This window comes from Stylophora pistillata, chromosome 12, assembly GCF_964205215.1.
Source record: "Stylophora pistillata chromosome 12, jaStyPist1.2, whole genome shotgun sequence".
Lineage (NCBI taxonomy): Eukaryota > Metazoa > Cnidaria > Anthozoa > Scleractinia > Pocilloporidae > Stylophora > Stylophora pistillata.
Window position 1 is genome coordinate 26,812,965 of NC_142530.1, and position 17,500 is coordinate 26,830,464.

The 17,500-nt window shown below is 38.0% G+C and overlaps 2 protein-coding genes across 3 annotated transcripts; both read right to left on the reverse strand.

The window, feature by feature from the left end:
- Window positions 1-3,065: 3,065 nt before the first annotated feature.
- Window positions 3,066-3,756, reverse strand: LOC148719444 (twist-related protein-like). The gene has a single exon (XM_088740956.1). The coding sequence runs from the start codon at window positions 3,626-3,628 to the stop codon at window positions 3,212-3,214; it is 417 nt and encodes a 138-aa protein (XP_088597082.1). The 5' UTR covers window positions 3,629-3,756; the 3' UTR covers window positions 3,066-3,211.
- Window positions 3,757-8,605: 4,849 nt separating this feature from the next.
- On the reverse strand, window positions 8,606-17,375 carry LOC111341264 (polyunsaturated fatty acid 5-lipoxygenase). 2 transcript variants are annotated; one of them, XM_022948230.2, is made up of 16 exons: window positions 17,298-17,375; window positions 16,388-16,890; window positions 16,061-16,105; window positions 15,085-15,210; window positions 14,539-14,636; window positions 13,459-13,591; window positions 12,987-13,082; window positions 12,624-12,720; window positions 12,161-12,278; window positions 11,441-11,533; window positions 11,236-11,296; window positions 10,955-11,060; window positions 10,554-10,639; window positions 10,247-10,420; window positions 9,922-10,085; window positions 8,606-9,590 (listed from the first exon to the last, which is right to left on the reverse strand). In XM_022948230.2, the coding sequence occupies exons 2-16, from the start codon at window positions 16,874-16,876 to the stop codon at window positions 9,476-9,478; spliced, it is 2,001 nt and encodes a 666-aa protein (XP_022803965.2). In that variant the 5' UTR covers window positions 16,877-16,890; window positions 17,298-17,375; the 3' UTR covers window positions 8,606-9,475. The 2 variants fall into 2 exon arrangements, with proteins under 2 accessions (XP_022803965.2, XP_022803957.2); XM_022948222.2 differs by lacking the exon at window positions 17,298-17,375 and adding an exon at window positions 17,057-17,173.
- Window positions 17,376-17,500: the final 125 nt, after the last annotated feature.

The window sequence follows — 17,500 nt, forward strand, 5'->3', positions numbered from 1 at the left end:
TTACTTAGCAATTTTCACAGTTTTTAATTCTGATATGGAACCCATCAGCGCAGTGTCACTGTACACAGAGTTCCACAAATTACTATGTCATTAAAAAAACAGTACATGCCGTGAGGTATTGCCGTTTCACGCGCGCAATAACAACTGTATTACTTTTACAGATGTGTCGTCCATTAAGCCGCAAAATCAAATTTTTTATGGTTAAAATACAGAAAATAAACTCGCTTATCTCACTTGAGCATTCAGAGGTGAGATAACATGTCCATGCATGTTCTAGCATCGCGCCCTGAAAACATTCGTAAAAAATATCAAAAAGGATAATCCTTGAGCGGTGACTCCCTATGTATACAAGGATATTAAATATCCTTCTTCAATACTTCTTTGAGTTTCATTGACCTACTGCTTCGGAAACCTGAAATATCTCTGAAATAGATGGTGGATTCTTATTTTCAACTGACTACGAAGATAAAAATCTGAAGACGATTTCTACGTCGCTGGACAAAATTTAACTCCAATATTTTCCTTGAAAAGAATGCTCCATTCAAAACTCACACGAAGATCCAAAGTTCCGAACCAGTCGTTTAAGTGAAATATTTTTACCACGGCTATTTCACTGAAAGTCAATAACTGTTAAGATCAGCTTTAATCAGATGCCGACGTTAAATTAAAACAAGCAATTTGTCACATGGTTTTTATTTGAGATCCAAGTTTGTGAATTGCTTTCCCGTTCTCTCACATTTAGGTAACAAACATAGAAACCATGTTAAACTAAAGATGATCTACTTGTTTACCCACTTCATTCACTTAGTAGAAATCACAGCTAAACAGTTCTAGCTTATCTTCTTTTCAAAATAGGGCTGATATCATCAGTTACCGCTGAATAAGTTTCTTTTAATTTATCAGTGCAAGACTAAAGAGCTTTATCGATTTATCGACGATTACGAAAACACAATTCTGTTCTTGAGAAGTCTTTCCGGGAGCTGGAAATCTTTTCCTTTGGGTTAGATACGAAGGAAATTTCTTTTAAATCGACGCTAGTTGAAACGCGAACATAGAAACCGCCTTCGATGTTACAGGAAGCCTGGTTTTTTTTTACAGTGCAGGATCTTTAACGCTGTAAGTGAGTCGGAGAGTTCGTGTCTCGATTGTGGTGCTAATTGTGACCTCAATACAGCAAGATGAACATCACATTAGAATGGAGAAATCAGATGTAATTATGTTGGTTTCCAAATTAGCCGTGGCTGGCAGTCAATCTTTGTCGACAATAGATTTAGAGAAACCACGTGCGGCGAAATCGAACTTTTGATACATTTTTTATCAGACATCTTTTCACTAGTGCAAGCACCAAGCAAGAAATTAAACAATGCGGGCAAACTAAGTCCTTTTCTCACCAACTATATTCAGTCTTAAAAAAAGACATGAACATCTAACTCTAAAAAGAAAAAAGTTATCACTGAGAAAAATCTTACTCTCTCCCAATCCTGGTTTCCTCTCGGTTGTGGGTTATTATCAAATCACTTACGGCTTAAAAATTGCTCGCCATTACAATGTACTTGATCAGTTGGCATCACACCCTGCGCAAGCCAACGGGATCACGCCTGATTAGGAAATAATTACCAAGTTATTGCTGCACCATGGTGCAACCATGTGCTACGAACTAAGTTTGATGAGTTTATAACAGATCTGAGCATATTCACGGACCGCCCCAGTATATTTGATTTGTTTTTCTTTCACGTGGGTGCAACAGGATGTCCACAAAACCATGCGGAATGAAAAGTGCTCGCCGAGGCGGTAAATTTCTCTTAGTAGATGACAGAAGGTTGCTCCAGGAATGGAAACTTCAGTAAGCTGTTGAAAGTCTAAAAATTGTTTGTGAATTTGCTCTGAGAGTACCGTAACAAACCTGCCACGAAATAGTCATCCCTCAAGACTTGAAAGGAGACAAACTAATTCGCTCAGTTGTTTTCGCGTTAAATTTAACGGGACGAGTTTTTTTCTCATAGACGCTTACAGCCAAGTTGCGATTCTTTATGGAAAAAAGAAATTTGGTTACCGATCACGAAAAAGGAGAGAATTTTACGGTAGAAAAAAATTTAACAAAGATTTACGCCGGTCTGACATAGAATCATACCGAGTTTTAGCCTCTCACAGTAGCTTTGAACTCAGAAAAACCATTGCTAAGACAGATAATGGAGAGAGAATCTAGATTTTTTTGATGGGATGAAAGTATTAAGAACTGACATTCTTACAAAATTATATTGAAAGGAGAAAAAGTGCGTCGGGAGAAATTGTTTATCAATCTAAACAACGGGAACTACAACAGCTCTGCCTTACTGGATGATGTGAAAAACTCTCTCACCTCTTACGCCTCTGCCTTAGCCTGGTAGAAGAAATTTTTTCTGACAAAATATATCATAAAATGATATAAAACATTCCTTAAAAAAGCTTTAAGGCACTCGATAATAAAAACACACGTAAAATTTCATGTCTCTGTGAATGTATTTCTATCACTGACTTCCGATGACTAATTCACAAAATATTTCTCTCTGCTCTATTGAATATGAAATACTGTCACGGTCTTACTTCGCGGATTATCTCGTCTCAGCAAACTGTTTACCATACATAAATGCAACACTGCACTCGAGAGCTACTACCAAAAGTCTACGACAACTAACACCGGTATTATCGGAAAGGAAGCTTACTGCGAAGGCTTATTTTTAACAATAACTGATGCCATACAAAGTCTGGTACTGAAACATTCACTTAACAATAGATATACAATAAGACGAGCATTAAAACGTCATAACTGAGGTCTCGAACAATTGTACAAGAAAAATGTACAACGATTAAATGTAACTTAGTTATAAAGAGCCAACCACAAATGCGTTGAAACATAAAAATGTTTATGCAGACTATATCTCTTGCTTCCGATATGTGTCTGACATTGTTACACAAACCACTCAAAGCTCTCGAGCAGACATTTCTTCCTACAAGTGTCTCTGTTTTCAAAATCACCCATAAGGTTCATACTCCTTTCCACATAAGCTAGCAATGTTTTTCATATTAGGCAAAGGGCACGCTTTATATTGTGCCGCACAAGTTTCTTCTCGATCGCCTGAGAACAATGTGCACTCAGTGGTGTTGAGTTCATAGAAGACAGCGCTCATGTCAAAACATTCTTGGTCATGAAAAAGGAATTCTGTCTCTCCTATTACTGATGTTGGAACCAAGCTCCTTCCATTCTCCACACACTGAAAGCATAGCTAAGCCGCTCATGAGCAATAAAGCAGCTGCTTGCCGCTGAGTTCGGATGCTTTTCGTTGTTGCCTAAAACCTGGCACAAGAAGTCGATGTAGCGCGCAGCCAAGCGTAATGTTTGTATCTTTGAGAGCTTATCTGAAGGCAATGTTGGGATGATTTTTCGCAACTTGTTAAAGGCTTCGTTCAATGCTTGCGTTCTTTGTCGTTCACGAACGTTTGCTACGGTTCTCTGATCGCCTTTACCGTGGTTATGATCCTGCATATGTGGATGAGCATTCTTACGTTTCGATTTCGAGCTACTTGACGTTCTGTACTTTCTACTTGATTGAGTCATGGCGAGAGACTTCTCATAATGTGGGAGCCCCATGGTCGGAGATTACACCAAGGAGCTGTTAACTGTTCTATTAACTTAAGCTGGACAAGCTTAACCAGAGGGCAACGATGTCTGTGAAAGCGACCCGAGTTCAAGTTAGAACTCAGCCCACCGTCTGTCAACTTGATAAACTAACGCAACGCTATCGTCCAGAGACAGTTATGTAGGTATGGGCTAAAATAAACACGCCCTATCAGCTTTCTGTAGCGGGCCGTCAACTTGTCTAATTACGTTCACTCAGCTGTTGAGCCCTGCCAATAAGATTACAGCACCATGTGTCAATGGATACTTCAAATTTAATTAATAGTTTGCCTTATCTACAGTAATTGGCAATAAATGTGATATTTACAAACAGCTTCGGCCCGACAAGGTGAGAAACAGTGGACTTAAAACGAGCCGGCCTTGGGTGATGAAAATGGTTCAAAGAGAGGACGGAACTGGCTTTTACAAACACTTTACTAGGTTCAAAACAAGGCTTCGGCAGAGGGCTTTCATTTTAAAGAACATATAAGTTCCTTAAGTGAAAATTGTTCCTCTCTAAAAAGACCTTTTGCTGAAATACTTTCATTGCTCTGAGTTCGTTTTTAAAATTTAACTTCGAGGTGTGCACTTCGTTTCCGGAAATAGACTCTTTGTCAACAGCGGGAGTCAGTGCTTGAAGTTTGCCGAAAAATTTTGTGAGCCTTCAAATAGCTGATAGATATATCTGTATCGATTACCGGGTCAAGAACAAATGCCCCCTGCAAAAGTCTACATGTTGAGTAAGGATACAATGTAGTGGTTTTGTGAATATTAAAAAGGGAACTTTCCAGTGAATGTGTATTGATAAACCTGACAAACTGAGGTACCAGACTGTGTTCAATAGGCTGTGATGACAGAATGGACCTGACCGCCGCTGATATGTGGGTACTTTTTCGATTGCCGGCGTTCAGTGGTCAGGAGTAGAATTACACTGCACTTCACGAGCAATTCATGGTCTCGTTACAAACTCTTCAGAAAAATTAACACACTCGAAGGCATGCGTACATAACATCTTATCGTACAATGGGATGTAATAAAGAGTTCATTGCCTGCCCTTCTATTGCGTTTCTCGGCAATCGAGTGCATTTGGAAAACACTTTAGTATCTAAAATACACAGACTTTATTTAATCTACATGTATGGAATTCAAGCTAGATGCTATCTTTAAGCTCCTCAAGTTGAGTATTCAGGATTTAACACTGACACTGCATACGAAAATAAGATATGTATTACACCATTTAGAAGGTTGCTAGATGGAGTGTGATGAAGCCGTCTGATAAAACCAACCTGCCACACTGAAGAGTCCCCAGGCTGGACCGACGAGCAAGTGATTGAGGTGAAGTTTGTTTTGTCTAATTCATACAAAAAACCAAAGGACAGCTGTTTTAGTAATTAAGTAAAGAATGCGTTATTACACAAACAAACCATAGAATTATCACAGATAGATAATTACTGCCTTAATAATGTCAGTTCTTTAATTTTCGAAAATGTCTTTTAGCATTCTGATCAAGTGGAGGGAAAGAAAACCTTCGAATTCTAATGTCAGATAAATCGCTAAAATAAGTGAAAATGGCCAGACTAAATCACCCTGGTATTTTTGACAGCCGGTAACATCAAAAATAACTCTAAAAGTGAATTTTTCTTTGGTGGTTTGATCGTAAACACACTGCACTTTTTCAACTAACTGTCCGAAAACAAAGGACGGCAGCAATAAGATTGAGAGAGAAAACGGTGTCAACGAAATAACTAGACATTCTATTATTGCCATCTTTAATCACTTAGTGGATTAAAAAAGGAGTGATTTCTCCTGTTAGCTTTCTTTCTTTTACTCCTTTATTCAGTTTGATAAAATGTGTCCTGAAAACAAACATTCACACAAAACGCAATTATCGAATTTTCAAATATTCTGGAGAGGAAAAATTTGTTCGACAAGGTTCGAAAACTCGTGGGTTGGGTGGGATAGCGTAGTTGGGTTTGGTTCAGTAAAGATAGGGAATTAGTTTTGGTTGGAACCATATAGTATGTAAAGAAAGTTTCGAACATGAATCGAGGATTACAAAAATCAGGATTCTACGGTATACGAACGGAGCGCCGTTAATGAAAAAAATGAAAGTAAAAAATCGATAAATAAAATGAATTATTCCAGGTGGTTTCCCTTCTAGATCGAAGGGTTTAAACTTAAAAGGCTCGAACAAAGTACAGTAGAGTATCATTTTTCGGATCTTCCGCCTCATTTTTAGTGCACTATACTCTGAAAGTGTTTTGGGGGATGTTTTTGGATCCTTTTCGGGTTTTTAATGTGTTTCGTAATCTCGTTGGGAGCCGGCGAATTTATTCTAAGCCATCTTCAGGCTCACATGAAGGTAATATCTTTTCGTCTCATAGAGTCGTAAATTAACCGGATCGTCAGCTTGCATGGCAGTCTTTTCTGTGCTTCGAATTCTACATAAGTTGTTAAAGCGTGAGCTAAAAGATAACTACGTTTTCAAAGAAAACAAGAAAGATTACCGAGTGGGCTACCTCAGCTCCACCTTAAAGTACGACAGCCGGCAGATCTAAGCCACAATGGTCAGTTTACAATTTCGATTATTCGGATATTGAGACGAAGACGTTCCTTTTGGTTTTGAAAATCCCAATTAGAAATAACTTGTATATCAATTGATTTTCCCAAATGACAACCTGAGAGTGGAGCGCAATTTTCAGGTCTTCAAGTGAGATGAACGGGGGCATAATATAGTGGAATTCGGCATAATATAGTGGAATTCGGCATAATATAGTGGAATTCGGCATAATATGGTGGAATTCGGCATAATATAGTGGAATTCGGCATAATATAGTGGAATTCGGCATAATATAGTGGAATTCGGCATAATATGGTGGAATTCGGCATAATATAGTGGAATTCGGTATAATATAGTGGAATTCGAATCCATGACCTTGACGTGAACACTATTTTGACCTCCATGCATTCGCGCTCAAATCAATTTAACACAAAAAGTGGGAACAGTACATGCTAAGGAAGCAATTAACAACAGTCGTTTTTTTGTAAGACATAATCTTGAATGGCTTTTCGAACTTTTTTCTGTTTACCATGTACAGAATGTGTTATTTTATGATTACATGCTTGTAACATTTATTTTATTGTAAATAGTGTAAAGTCGTTGTATTGTAGTTATCAGATGAAATAAAAAGAGAGGAACCACCTAGTAGCAGCACTTTCAATGAACCGTTATCAATATTATAATTATTATTATTGTTATTATTATTATTATTGTTATATTAACATCATCATTATTATTATTATTATCAACTGAAGGTTTCCAAAGACGATAAGGTATAACATTCACCATGAAAAGCTCAGTAATCAGTGGAGAAGTCATCAGGAGGGAAGATTTGAAGTAAGTGGGCAGTCAAAGGGATGGGTTTTGGTTCCGAATTGCCAGCTCTAACAGACGAGAGAGAACAACCATGTCCAGAGAAGTGCATGTGTTTCGAAGTATTGGGTGTGGTTGTAAAGACGAGAGAGGGGGGAAGAATTGCAGCAAGCCTTGATAAATACGTGATATAATCTTAATGTATCCGAATAAGAAAAAAATAAATGTTGCGAAGAAATATGATAGGAAAACAAACGAGTCAGTTCGCCGCTTTACATCATTTTCAACTAGTTTTATGAAGTTCAGAGTATCTTAAATTTAAACACTTTCCCTCTAAAGTAAAATGAAGCTGGTAAGTCTCCCTGGCTCCTCGGTTTGTAGCTTGGACAATTTTTTTCCTACTCAGGAAACTTGACTATTGTCTGGCGGTCATTTTGGTTACCGTTGTCGCTGTGGAGAATTGTTTGTTGTTTAATGAATGGACCGTCCGCCGGAACTAAAAAAATAGGTCTCAATAAGGAAAAGGCGGTTATATACCGAGGTTGGCCGTAAGTGAACGGTCAATCGTAGAAAATTTGGGTGAGGAAAGGATAAAAGCGACTTCAACTTCGATAACTCCTCTTTATATCTCAACAAGCTTAATAAAATGGAAAGTAAAACTACGTCAGGTTGAGGTAACCTGATTCATAAGCAACCACCACCATAAAAAGGACTCGGAAACAACGTAAACACATCAAAAGAACCGAACACAAGGAGTTAATGCTACCAACGGATCGGAACCGCACTTAAATCTTTCAGCTGATAACATCATGGCATAAAACTGTCCAATCAGATTTCACAAACCAGACTTGGACTCCTCAATCACGCCTATCACCGATTCTGACAACATCTTTTGGTTTTTACTTGTCTATCTACCCTTACCTTGCCCAGGAGACTGTCTAGATGCGCTCTCCTTTTATCACTAAAAAATAACTGAAAAGTTAATGACCTGACGTTTGACTTAACCTGCAACGTCGTAACTAGAATCGTACCATTCTCCACGAGCGCAAAAGTGGGTTCAGGGAGAAGACAAAAACAGTGTTACTATTTGAAAAACTTTAAGGTCAACGATAGGACTGAACAACGTCAGAAAGTCGACATTCCAAGCGTTATACTTACAGGCAAGAACCCTGTGTAAAAAATAACCACGATTTGCTGAATTTCTTTGTGATGGTGGCTGGCCGAGTTACCACCTTTTTAAATTTGCTGCTTTTGCCAGCTGAATCATTCGGAAAACTTTTAAGTAAGCTGTGATGGTGATAGGAAAATGAAGAATCGATGAAGTTTGTATACTCTTCCTTGTTCCTCTTAAATTTGCAGAGAGCGTTGCAGAGGTACTGAATAATGATCCAAGCCAAACCTCAAATTTTAAGTAAACTGCGACTCATATTCTAAGTCAAACCTCTGACTACCAGATAGACAGTACTGCCCGTTCGCCCGAGGACACAACACAGTGACCCGGCCGGCCAGGACTCAAACCCAGACCTCCCGAATCGGCACCATCTTCCAAATGTCGCATCCAGTATAAATGATAAAACTTCTCGCTTACAAGACTACTTTATTTGTTCTTACAGTATTTATCTAACATGGCCTAGTGTGATAACTTTCGTGATGATCTGTTTCTCTCTTCATTACATAGCGTTAAGGGTAGCCGCTCGCTTTACAATAGTCATACACGACATACTTGCCTGCACACGCTTTAGTAAAATAATAAATGAGATAACAGGCGAAGGTTTTAAGCTAAATCTAATTTTTCATTGAACAAAGAGATTCTCTCTCTAATTGCAAAAATAAATCTGTTTAAACGAAACGTAGTTACCAGATAAGAGTACATGATTTTTCTATTTCCATATTTTACAAATCAGCACTTATAATGGAAAATTAAACCACTAAAGCACTAAGGAATGAAAAAATTGGGTTGTGTTAAATAATCAGTTTCATGATAGGAATACTTTTTAATTCAAATACCATCAAATATCCTATAAGTCTGAAGTCTGGAATGAAGTACCACTGACATCGATTAAATCTTCATGATCTGAGAACTTGTTTACGTAGTAAAACCTCGATGAGATTGATGTTTCAACACACGATTGGGTTAACTCATGGTTAAGCGTCCATTTTAGATTCAGTTTGAGAGATCAACTGAAAGATTTATCATTTATGATGGGTTCTGAGCATGAAAAAAATCTTTACGAAAACTTCCCGAAAATTGCTCCTTACTTATACGATGGGCATTTCCAAATTTGGAAAGAAAACGTCTGGACTATGCTTTGCTAAGAAATCTTTTTGTTTGCTTTTTATCCATTCTTCATCAGTCCAACATGAGGGATCGAAAGGCGGCAGGTAGAGAAGTATTTCCTGACTATAGTCGTTTGCAATTTTCAGGGGATTCTGCGGATACCAAGTCGCTAAATACTGATGGCATTAGGAACCTCCTTGGGATCCAGATATGGATAAGGGAAAGGTCGGCTCTTATTTCTCTCCGCAATAATGTCACTCACTTCCAACAAACGCTTCCTCAACCTGAAAGGTTAATGAATTATTGAAACTTGATCAGAGTGAATCCTTTTGAATTTTCGCTACTATGATCCTTCAATAATAGTTTGTCAGCACACTGAGGGTGTAAAATATCCAAGGCTAGGTTACAATGCACACGGTAATCTTTAAGACCAGATACACACAATACCGACTGGACCCACTGAGTGACAGAACGCCTGCTTTAAATTTGTATCTTGTTTGGAAGCAGTACACAAGAGATTTCACGCAGTTCCAAGACTTGTACAGTATGAACTACCATATTACAATAATTAGTTGTCAAATTAGCTAGGTTTATTAACGGTAATAGATGTCTCACTTTTCAACAGGCTTGGTTCCCCTTGGGTCGTACATGTACTGCACTTCAAAGTCACCAAGAGCGTTCGTGCCGCGATCACTGAGGATTTTGGTTACAATAATGATGTCCAGTGTCATGTCTTTGACTGGAAGGGAGTCGATGATATCCTTCTCTGTCAAAGGTTCCTAAAACATGTAAACAACCGATAAGTACAATTTCCACTTGTCGCCGGTTGTAAGTAATTCGGAAAAAATTTAGAAAATAAGGATAATAAAATACTAATAAGATCGATAATCATCAAAGCGACCATCTGATGGATGGAGATAGATTGAAGCCGCCCAGTTACCTTGGTTGTTGGGGGTTTTCCACGTAAGAATGCAGGGTAGTTTGGTGGAAAAGCATACTCATCATACTGAGCGAAATTGGCCGCAGAATGCCCCACGCTACTGATGAAGATTATTGCGGTCACTGCTTTGATCAAGTCTTCCAAATCTGTAAATTTTCCATCTCCAAACACTCCCTGTAAAACACACAAATGCAGTCACTCTTTAATGAAACAAAAAATGCTCTACAATGCTCAAGCTGTGGCTCAATTACAATTCAGTTACAGTACAACCTGAAAACTTGAGGAATCTATGGAGAATTAACACTACCTTAATTCCTAAACCCTCTTCAGGGTCGGCCAACATTTGTCCCCAGTTCTGGATTTCATGATCGTGCGTCAGTTTCTCTGCTGAGTCTGAAATATTAAAAAAATGAGAGTTAGGGGATTCCATTTTGAGTACAAATTCACTGAATGCCGGTAAACCAAAACCAATATTGCCACAGTGACCAGTCATAACAATGGCTTAAATTGCTATTAGCCAATGAAAACTCAAAGTGAAAACAAGAAATCTGCTTGAAGTGCGGGATAACATCTGATTGGCTGAGAGAATCACGCAAGTTTTGCGAACCAATCACGGAGCAGAGTTAGGTAAACCCAAAGCAATCCCGCACCACTTTTGATACTTAATTGAAAAATTGCTCCAACACAACATTTGACATAGTAGCTCACCATAAAAAGCTTCCAAGACTTCCCTGACATAAGTATAAATGGCTTCATGAATGAGCAATGCATCATCTCTGTAAGGGTAGTTGGGAAAGGCTTCCTTGTCATCCACCTTTAAAACACATCGAGACCATCACTCACTCAACTGTGCATGAAATTCTTCACATCCCATTAAGGGAGTATCTTTGATTAATACAGATTAATTAAGTTACATTTGATGTTGAAATTGGTACATAAAATTCAAATAATTGACCCGATAATACTTGAAATGTGTTGAAAATACTTACCCCTCTGGCTTTAAGATCAGAGGGAAGCCATCCATCAACATCCATTCTCCAGTTTTGCCAACTGGTAAAATTTCAAAAGGAAAAAGAAAAGTTTAAAGGCATATGTAAAGATTACAAAAGTGGCATAAATGCAAGAAAATAACTCCAGAGCCTATCAAGTATCACGCAAAGCACTTGAACACAAATAAGGAGCATATTCACTTACCACTGACTGACAAGTTCCATCAATCCACCTGATCCAGTTGTCATGGTGTTGTCAATCCATCCATTTGGCGCCACAAGTTTGGCCAGAGCAAGACTAGACATAACACAGAATATGTAAACTACATTACTTCTTAAAATCATCCTCCTCCTTAAAACCTTCTCCTCTAGCATTGCCAAGAACGGGAGAAGAAATCACGTCTTCATCCTCCAAGGCTGCTACTACTGTCTCCCATTGCTGACATAACAATGGAATAGTATAGGCCTTCCTGAACAGATTTATTTCATAAACTAGTGACACTATCCAAGGTTGAAAATCTGGTTAACCAGATCTCAAGACCAGTAAAATGCTTTATAGAGAAACTCTGAGGGACGCGTAGAAAAGTTAGCAGCCAACACTCTGTAAGAGTTAAAGCAGAGTTTTAACAACCACTTTTTTAAGTGGCCGACAGTAGTTGTGAAAATGAAGGGGGCCACAGGCTCATTAGTAACTGTACAAACTAAATATTGTGTGCTACCCTCTCTAAACAAAGGGTGGATTAAATGATAGATTGATGACAGTATAGACAAACATCTACCAAATTAAAAAAATGATGTGTGTACATGAACAGTGTCCTGATAACATGAACAGCTCCCCCCCCCCCCATCTCCTGATCTACTAAGGAGATTGTAAGAATTCCACTGGCTACATCTCACAATAAATGATTATATGATAGGTACTCACGAATTGATGGCCAGGAGATAAAGAAAATGAGGAGCAAGCAGCCTGAAAACAGGATGCGATGGTGACAACTGACGATGAGTTCCCACACATATTGTTTCAGCTACCAAATGGGTGAAACCTATGAATGAACATCATGGTAAAATCAAATACCTTAAAATTCTATAAAACTTCTCCCAACTGTAATTCCAACTAATTTCTACTTTAAATTCAGAGTAAGGTCCTCCACTATTCCAGTGGCTAAACTGTTAAATTCTACAAGTACCTCCTTAACAATCATGACCAGCATGACTTCAGGTAAGGCTCACATAAGGGCCAAGAACTGATTTGGGTGATGCATCATAGCGATCACCCAAGGCCTGCGCCCTCCCCATCAGAGGATCAATAAGAAATTAAAAGGATGATGGCACAAAATCTCTCCTATCTTTCAATACGAGTTTATAAATTCATTACAAATATTCCTCACCAAGATGAGTGCAGGACTGATGAAAAGCTGCATCAGAATTGTTGTAGTACATCTTGGCAAGCATCCAGGTATACTTGGGATCACTTGGCAAGAAAACCTACCAATCACAAACAACAACAACAACCATGTCAACCAAAGTATTAAGTTTGTCAGTCTTAACACATACAGCTTAAAGGGGTTCTATGGCCCTATCAGGAAAGTTGTTTCTATGTCCATGCCTGTATTTCAGTAGCTCTCTCAAGGCTCATAAGAACTGTTACAATTTCATCCAATAATGACAACTTCATTTTTCCCTTATTTCTTTTCCTTTTTTGTTTCCTTTTTACAGTATCTGGGGCTAGAAACAAACCTATACAGACTCACTGGATTGTGGTCAGCTGGCTTCTGGAACAACTGGATTGCAATGGGCATCAGCTCATTTCTGCCATTGACAAAGAATAAAGCCATTGGTTTGCAGATCTGAGGGACAAAATTAAACACACTTCATACATTAAATCAAGGATTCTCATTATGAGGTTCAGCTAAATAACTTTTATCTTGAGTTTTAGAGAAATTGGTTGCCTCTGACATTTTTAAACTTTTATCTTGTAGAGTGATATTGAAACTACAAGAGAAAGAGTCAGTAGTATTCCTTTTCTTTAATTTGTTGGTTTTTTTTTTCTTGAAGTAGTGCTTTGTTATGAGGTACACAAACTTCCTCAACTCAAAGGAAGGCCATGGGAAAAATGACCATAAAGAATTGAAAACTAACTACAGCGTGAATAAACTGTTGTTGCTTAGGATTAGGAGAGATGGGTCTTTCAGTTCCTATGGTTTTTATGTACATGTCACTCACCACTCTGTTAAATCTACACATGATCTCTGTGAGTTTTTTCAGGTTCACGATGTAGATCTTTTTATTCTTTATTGCCTCTTCTAGTGTAGTCCCTTCCAAAAATGGTTCCACCATCTCAGCTGTGACCTTGAAACTGGAAGATACCATTGTTATCATTTTGCCAAATGGATTCTAATTTAACAAGTCAATATTAAATAAGTGAATCATAATTTTGAAAAAGTGAGCTATTTATGGGGAACTATTTGATAAATTAATGACAGGAGTCTTATCAGAGACAGACTATCTGATAGGGTGTGGAAAAAATGGAAAATTATGCGGAAATTTTCGGCAATATTATGCGGAAAAGAGTGACAATTATGTGGAAATTTCTAAAACTTAACTGGGAAGTTGTTCCCTTGGCTTTTTCCAACGTATAAAATACACCTTAACATCTTACCGAGAATTTTAGTCCTTTATGAAGTATGTCTTTGTTCAATGCAGTTTTTTCATAGTTTTTGTTGTCAAGTTGTCTGAAGCTTAGTAACCAGCCATTAAATCGAATGAGGAAAACTGGACACCGGAAATCAGTATTAAAACAAAAGTAGAACCCAGGCCCATTACCAGAAGATGCATAGAACACATGGCGGTTTAAAATTGTTTACAAGCAAAAAGCGTGTTTTTGCTGCTGTTTTGGGTGAATAACTTCTTCAAAATCATCAATCTTTTATCTATTTTTGCTTCTGAGGATGGTAAGCTGTTGCTTTCTCACTTATATGTAGAAATTTTTTAGTTTTATGCGGAAAAATGCCCCAAGGATGCGGAAGTAGGCAAATTACGTGGATCTGCACCACTGCATCCTGTCAGATGCCCTGCAGAGAGTTTTTCCTCTTGACCAGGGATTTATTGTATTCCAGTTTTTGCTTAAAGTATTAATTGATAGTTGGGCCGTGACTATAAAACAAGTGAGTTAAACCAGTGTTTTAAGGTAGTCATGTACTACCTTTACATTCCAGAGGCAGAGATAACCTTTCAGTGAAAAACTAAAGAATAACAACTAACTAACCATTTACAAAAGTCATGTCCACTCATAAAATGTCTTACTTTTCAGGGATTTCTGTGCAAAGTCTGATGAGGGTTGGGTTGCACCCCTGAAGCCTCTGACGACCAAAGTTTGAGTCTTCTTTCCAGTTAAAATAACCCTACAAAGAAATTAACTGCCTTTAACATAACTGCCTCCTGGTTAGCTCAATGGATAGAGTGCTGGACTGTTGTGCGGGAGGTGGAGGGTTTTAGCCCTGGCTGGACCAACACTCAGGGTCTTAAAAATAATTGAGAAGAATATGCTACCTTTCTATAACATCAAGAAATGGTTAGATAATTCTAGTCTTCTCGGATAGGGACAAATAAATGAAGGTCCTGTCTCCTGCAGGGTTAGGGGCAGGAGACATTAATTTTCCATGCACGAGATTACTGTGTGATGGATGTCCTCCCCTAGGGTGGGATGGGTGGGTATTTCTTGCTAAGAATCATCGCATAGATGGAGAGCAAGTATTAGGAAAATAAATAAATAAAATTATGATCAAATTGAAAAAAATTAAAATTCAATTTTTCTTCATTCATTTCTAATACAAGGTAAGATGAACTTACATAAGGCAAGTTAAGGCTGCCCTTGTAGAGATTGCTCATGTCATCTAATGTTTCCCAGGGATCAGAAGTTAGTTTTGCAAGCTTACACTTCACAGCCAACTTGTACTTGGTCTGCTGGATATTCCACTATAGAGGAGAAACCGCAAAAACATGCTCAATAACAGGATCAAATTCTAATCCTTATTTGTAATTTATGAAAATAGTGAAGGGGATACAAGAAGTAATAACGAAAGAGATAAAGGAAATGTTTGCTATTTTTTTTCAAATTATGATTCTCAAATTATCTGACTATGAAAACATGCAAGTAAATCACACAGGTAAAGGAGAAGTTGAGTCGACTCTCTGAGAATCAAGGTGTTTAGCAATAAGCACTATCTCCAATATGTTGTATTTACCTTCACTCAATCACTGAAAAGTAATAAAGAATTATAAGTGGGGTGGGAATATTTTTATTGTAACCCTAAACTTCGCTTAATCTGTAAATCATTATGAATATAATTAACAGGTATTGTCTACCTCTTCATTTAATTTTTTAATTTTTAACAACTCATATTGTTTTGTTCAATGTTGTTTGTTTAATTTTCTTCGCTTTTAGGACCTACGTCAAACTTAGAACAATGTACACTTTACCGAAAGAAAGTAAATGTGTCCAGTGCACCGAGATCTTGAGAACTCACTGAATAAAAGGGACCTTGTTTCAAAAGAAGTAATTTGAATTTAAATAGCAGAATACGGGAAAGAACTTTTTCGTAGTAAGAAATCGATCACTTAATTACGGAAAGATTTCTCAAATCAAGGAACCGTCGTAAAAAAGTCGTAGCGAAATGGTACTCAAACATACAAGGTATTAATTAACCAAGAGAAATATTTCTTCAGGTGCATATGTTGAGTTATTGTAACTAGCCATTTTAAGCTCCAGAAAACCTCAGAAAAAATTATAATAACCAAATAAATGTTCACATGCTGATATCAGTACCTTGTAGTCATTGCTGAAACTCTCGTCCCGTGGACAACTTTCGACCTAAAACCAAAACAATGCAAAACCTCGTTACTTGTTATGTAACTTATTTAACCAACCGTTTAATTATATTATACTTAATGGCTGAGTAAAGAAACCTATGGTTACATAACTTTGATTAGTTGTGAAATAGTTTGCTAATGTATAGGATCTGTTGCGTAACAGCGACTATTAGTGCTCCAATACTTACCACAAAATTGAAATTCAGTGATCTTGAGAACTTAAAGTGTACAATAAAAAAAAAAAAGATTTCCAAAAAACATCAATTGAGACTGTACCACTAACCTGTTTAGGTAAGCCGGGGGCTTTACGCGATAATCGATAAACTTCTCTCTTATCTTCTAGTTCCTTCTTTCGCTGTTCTTTGCATTCGTCAAACTGTGGTAGTACACAATCATATTCTGTCAAAACCAGCCTTCGTTCTGCTTTCACCCATCGGTTACAGGGAAAGATCACCTCGTCTGAACCAGTATGAAGCTTCTTCACTTTAATCCACTCAACAAACCAGTCATCACCAATACCACTGTCATCCCTCCACATTTCAATTTTGTGCAAACGACCTGGTGGTAGGCCGCAGTGAACTTTAAATCGGTCCACGGAACCTTTCTCAAAATCGTTCTTCCATTTACAGTCGAGGTTCAAGTCACGCGACCGAGTGCCATCTTCGTTGTACAGAGCGCTGAAAACATTAGCGTCCGTTCCTGCTCCTTTCACATCACCCGTCTTTACGATTATTTCACAATCAGGAGGCAAACCACTACATGAGTTACCCATCTTGACGCACTGCGCTGTAGAACAAGAAGAGAGCCTTTTAAGTGGTTCAACAGTTCTTTCTCTTCGGCGCTAATCAATCTTTCGAACTAACAATCTCAGGGTAAAACGCACAACACTCGACAATCTCCCACGAAAGCGAGGTGATCTAAGAATGAAAAGTTTGGCCAAGAATTTCCTTACTTTACTGAGTGCCCACGATAGTTTTTCTCTCGTTCCTTTTTACAAGAACTTGTGCACGTACGTCAAAGTCTTTCAGGTGTTATGGAATGTTGTCACTTATATAGCGGGGGACTGACGTCACAACTGATAATCTTCGCACGGTGTGTTTTTCCGTTGCCAAGAATAACCCAGTGTCGATTGTTTGTGAGCAAAGTCGGCAACAAGTAATTATGTATTCATATCTCAATCGATTATGCTTTACCTCTGACTGCCTAGCATGGAATTTGACGTTGTCCGACTGAGATCAAGTCGGTGGGTCTTTTTAACGTAAGTCGAGCTGCTTCGCTCCGAAAACGACACTTGAAATCTGGCGCATATCCAATATCTCCATTCGGTTGGCCAATAAACGAATCAACCTATTACTTGCTTGTCTTAAAACACCGTAAAGAGGAATTTTTAAGCAAA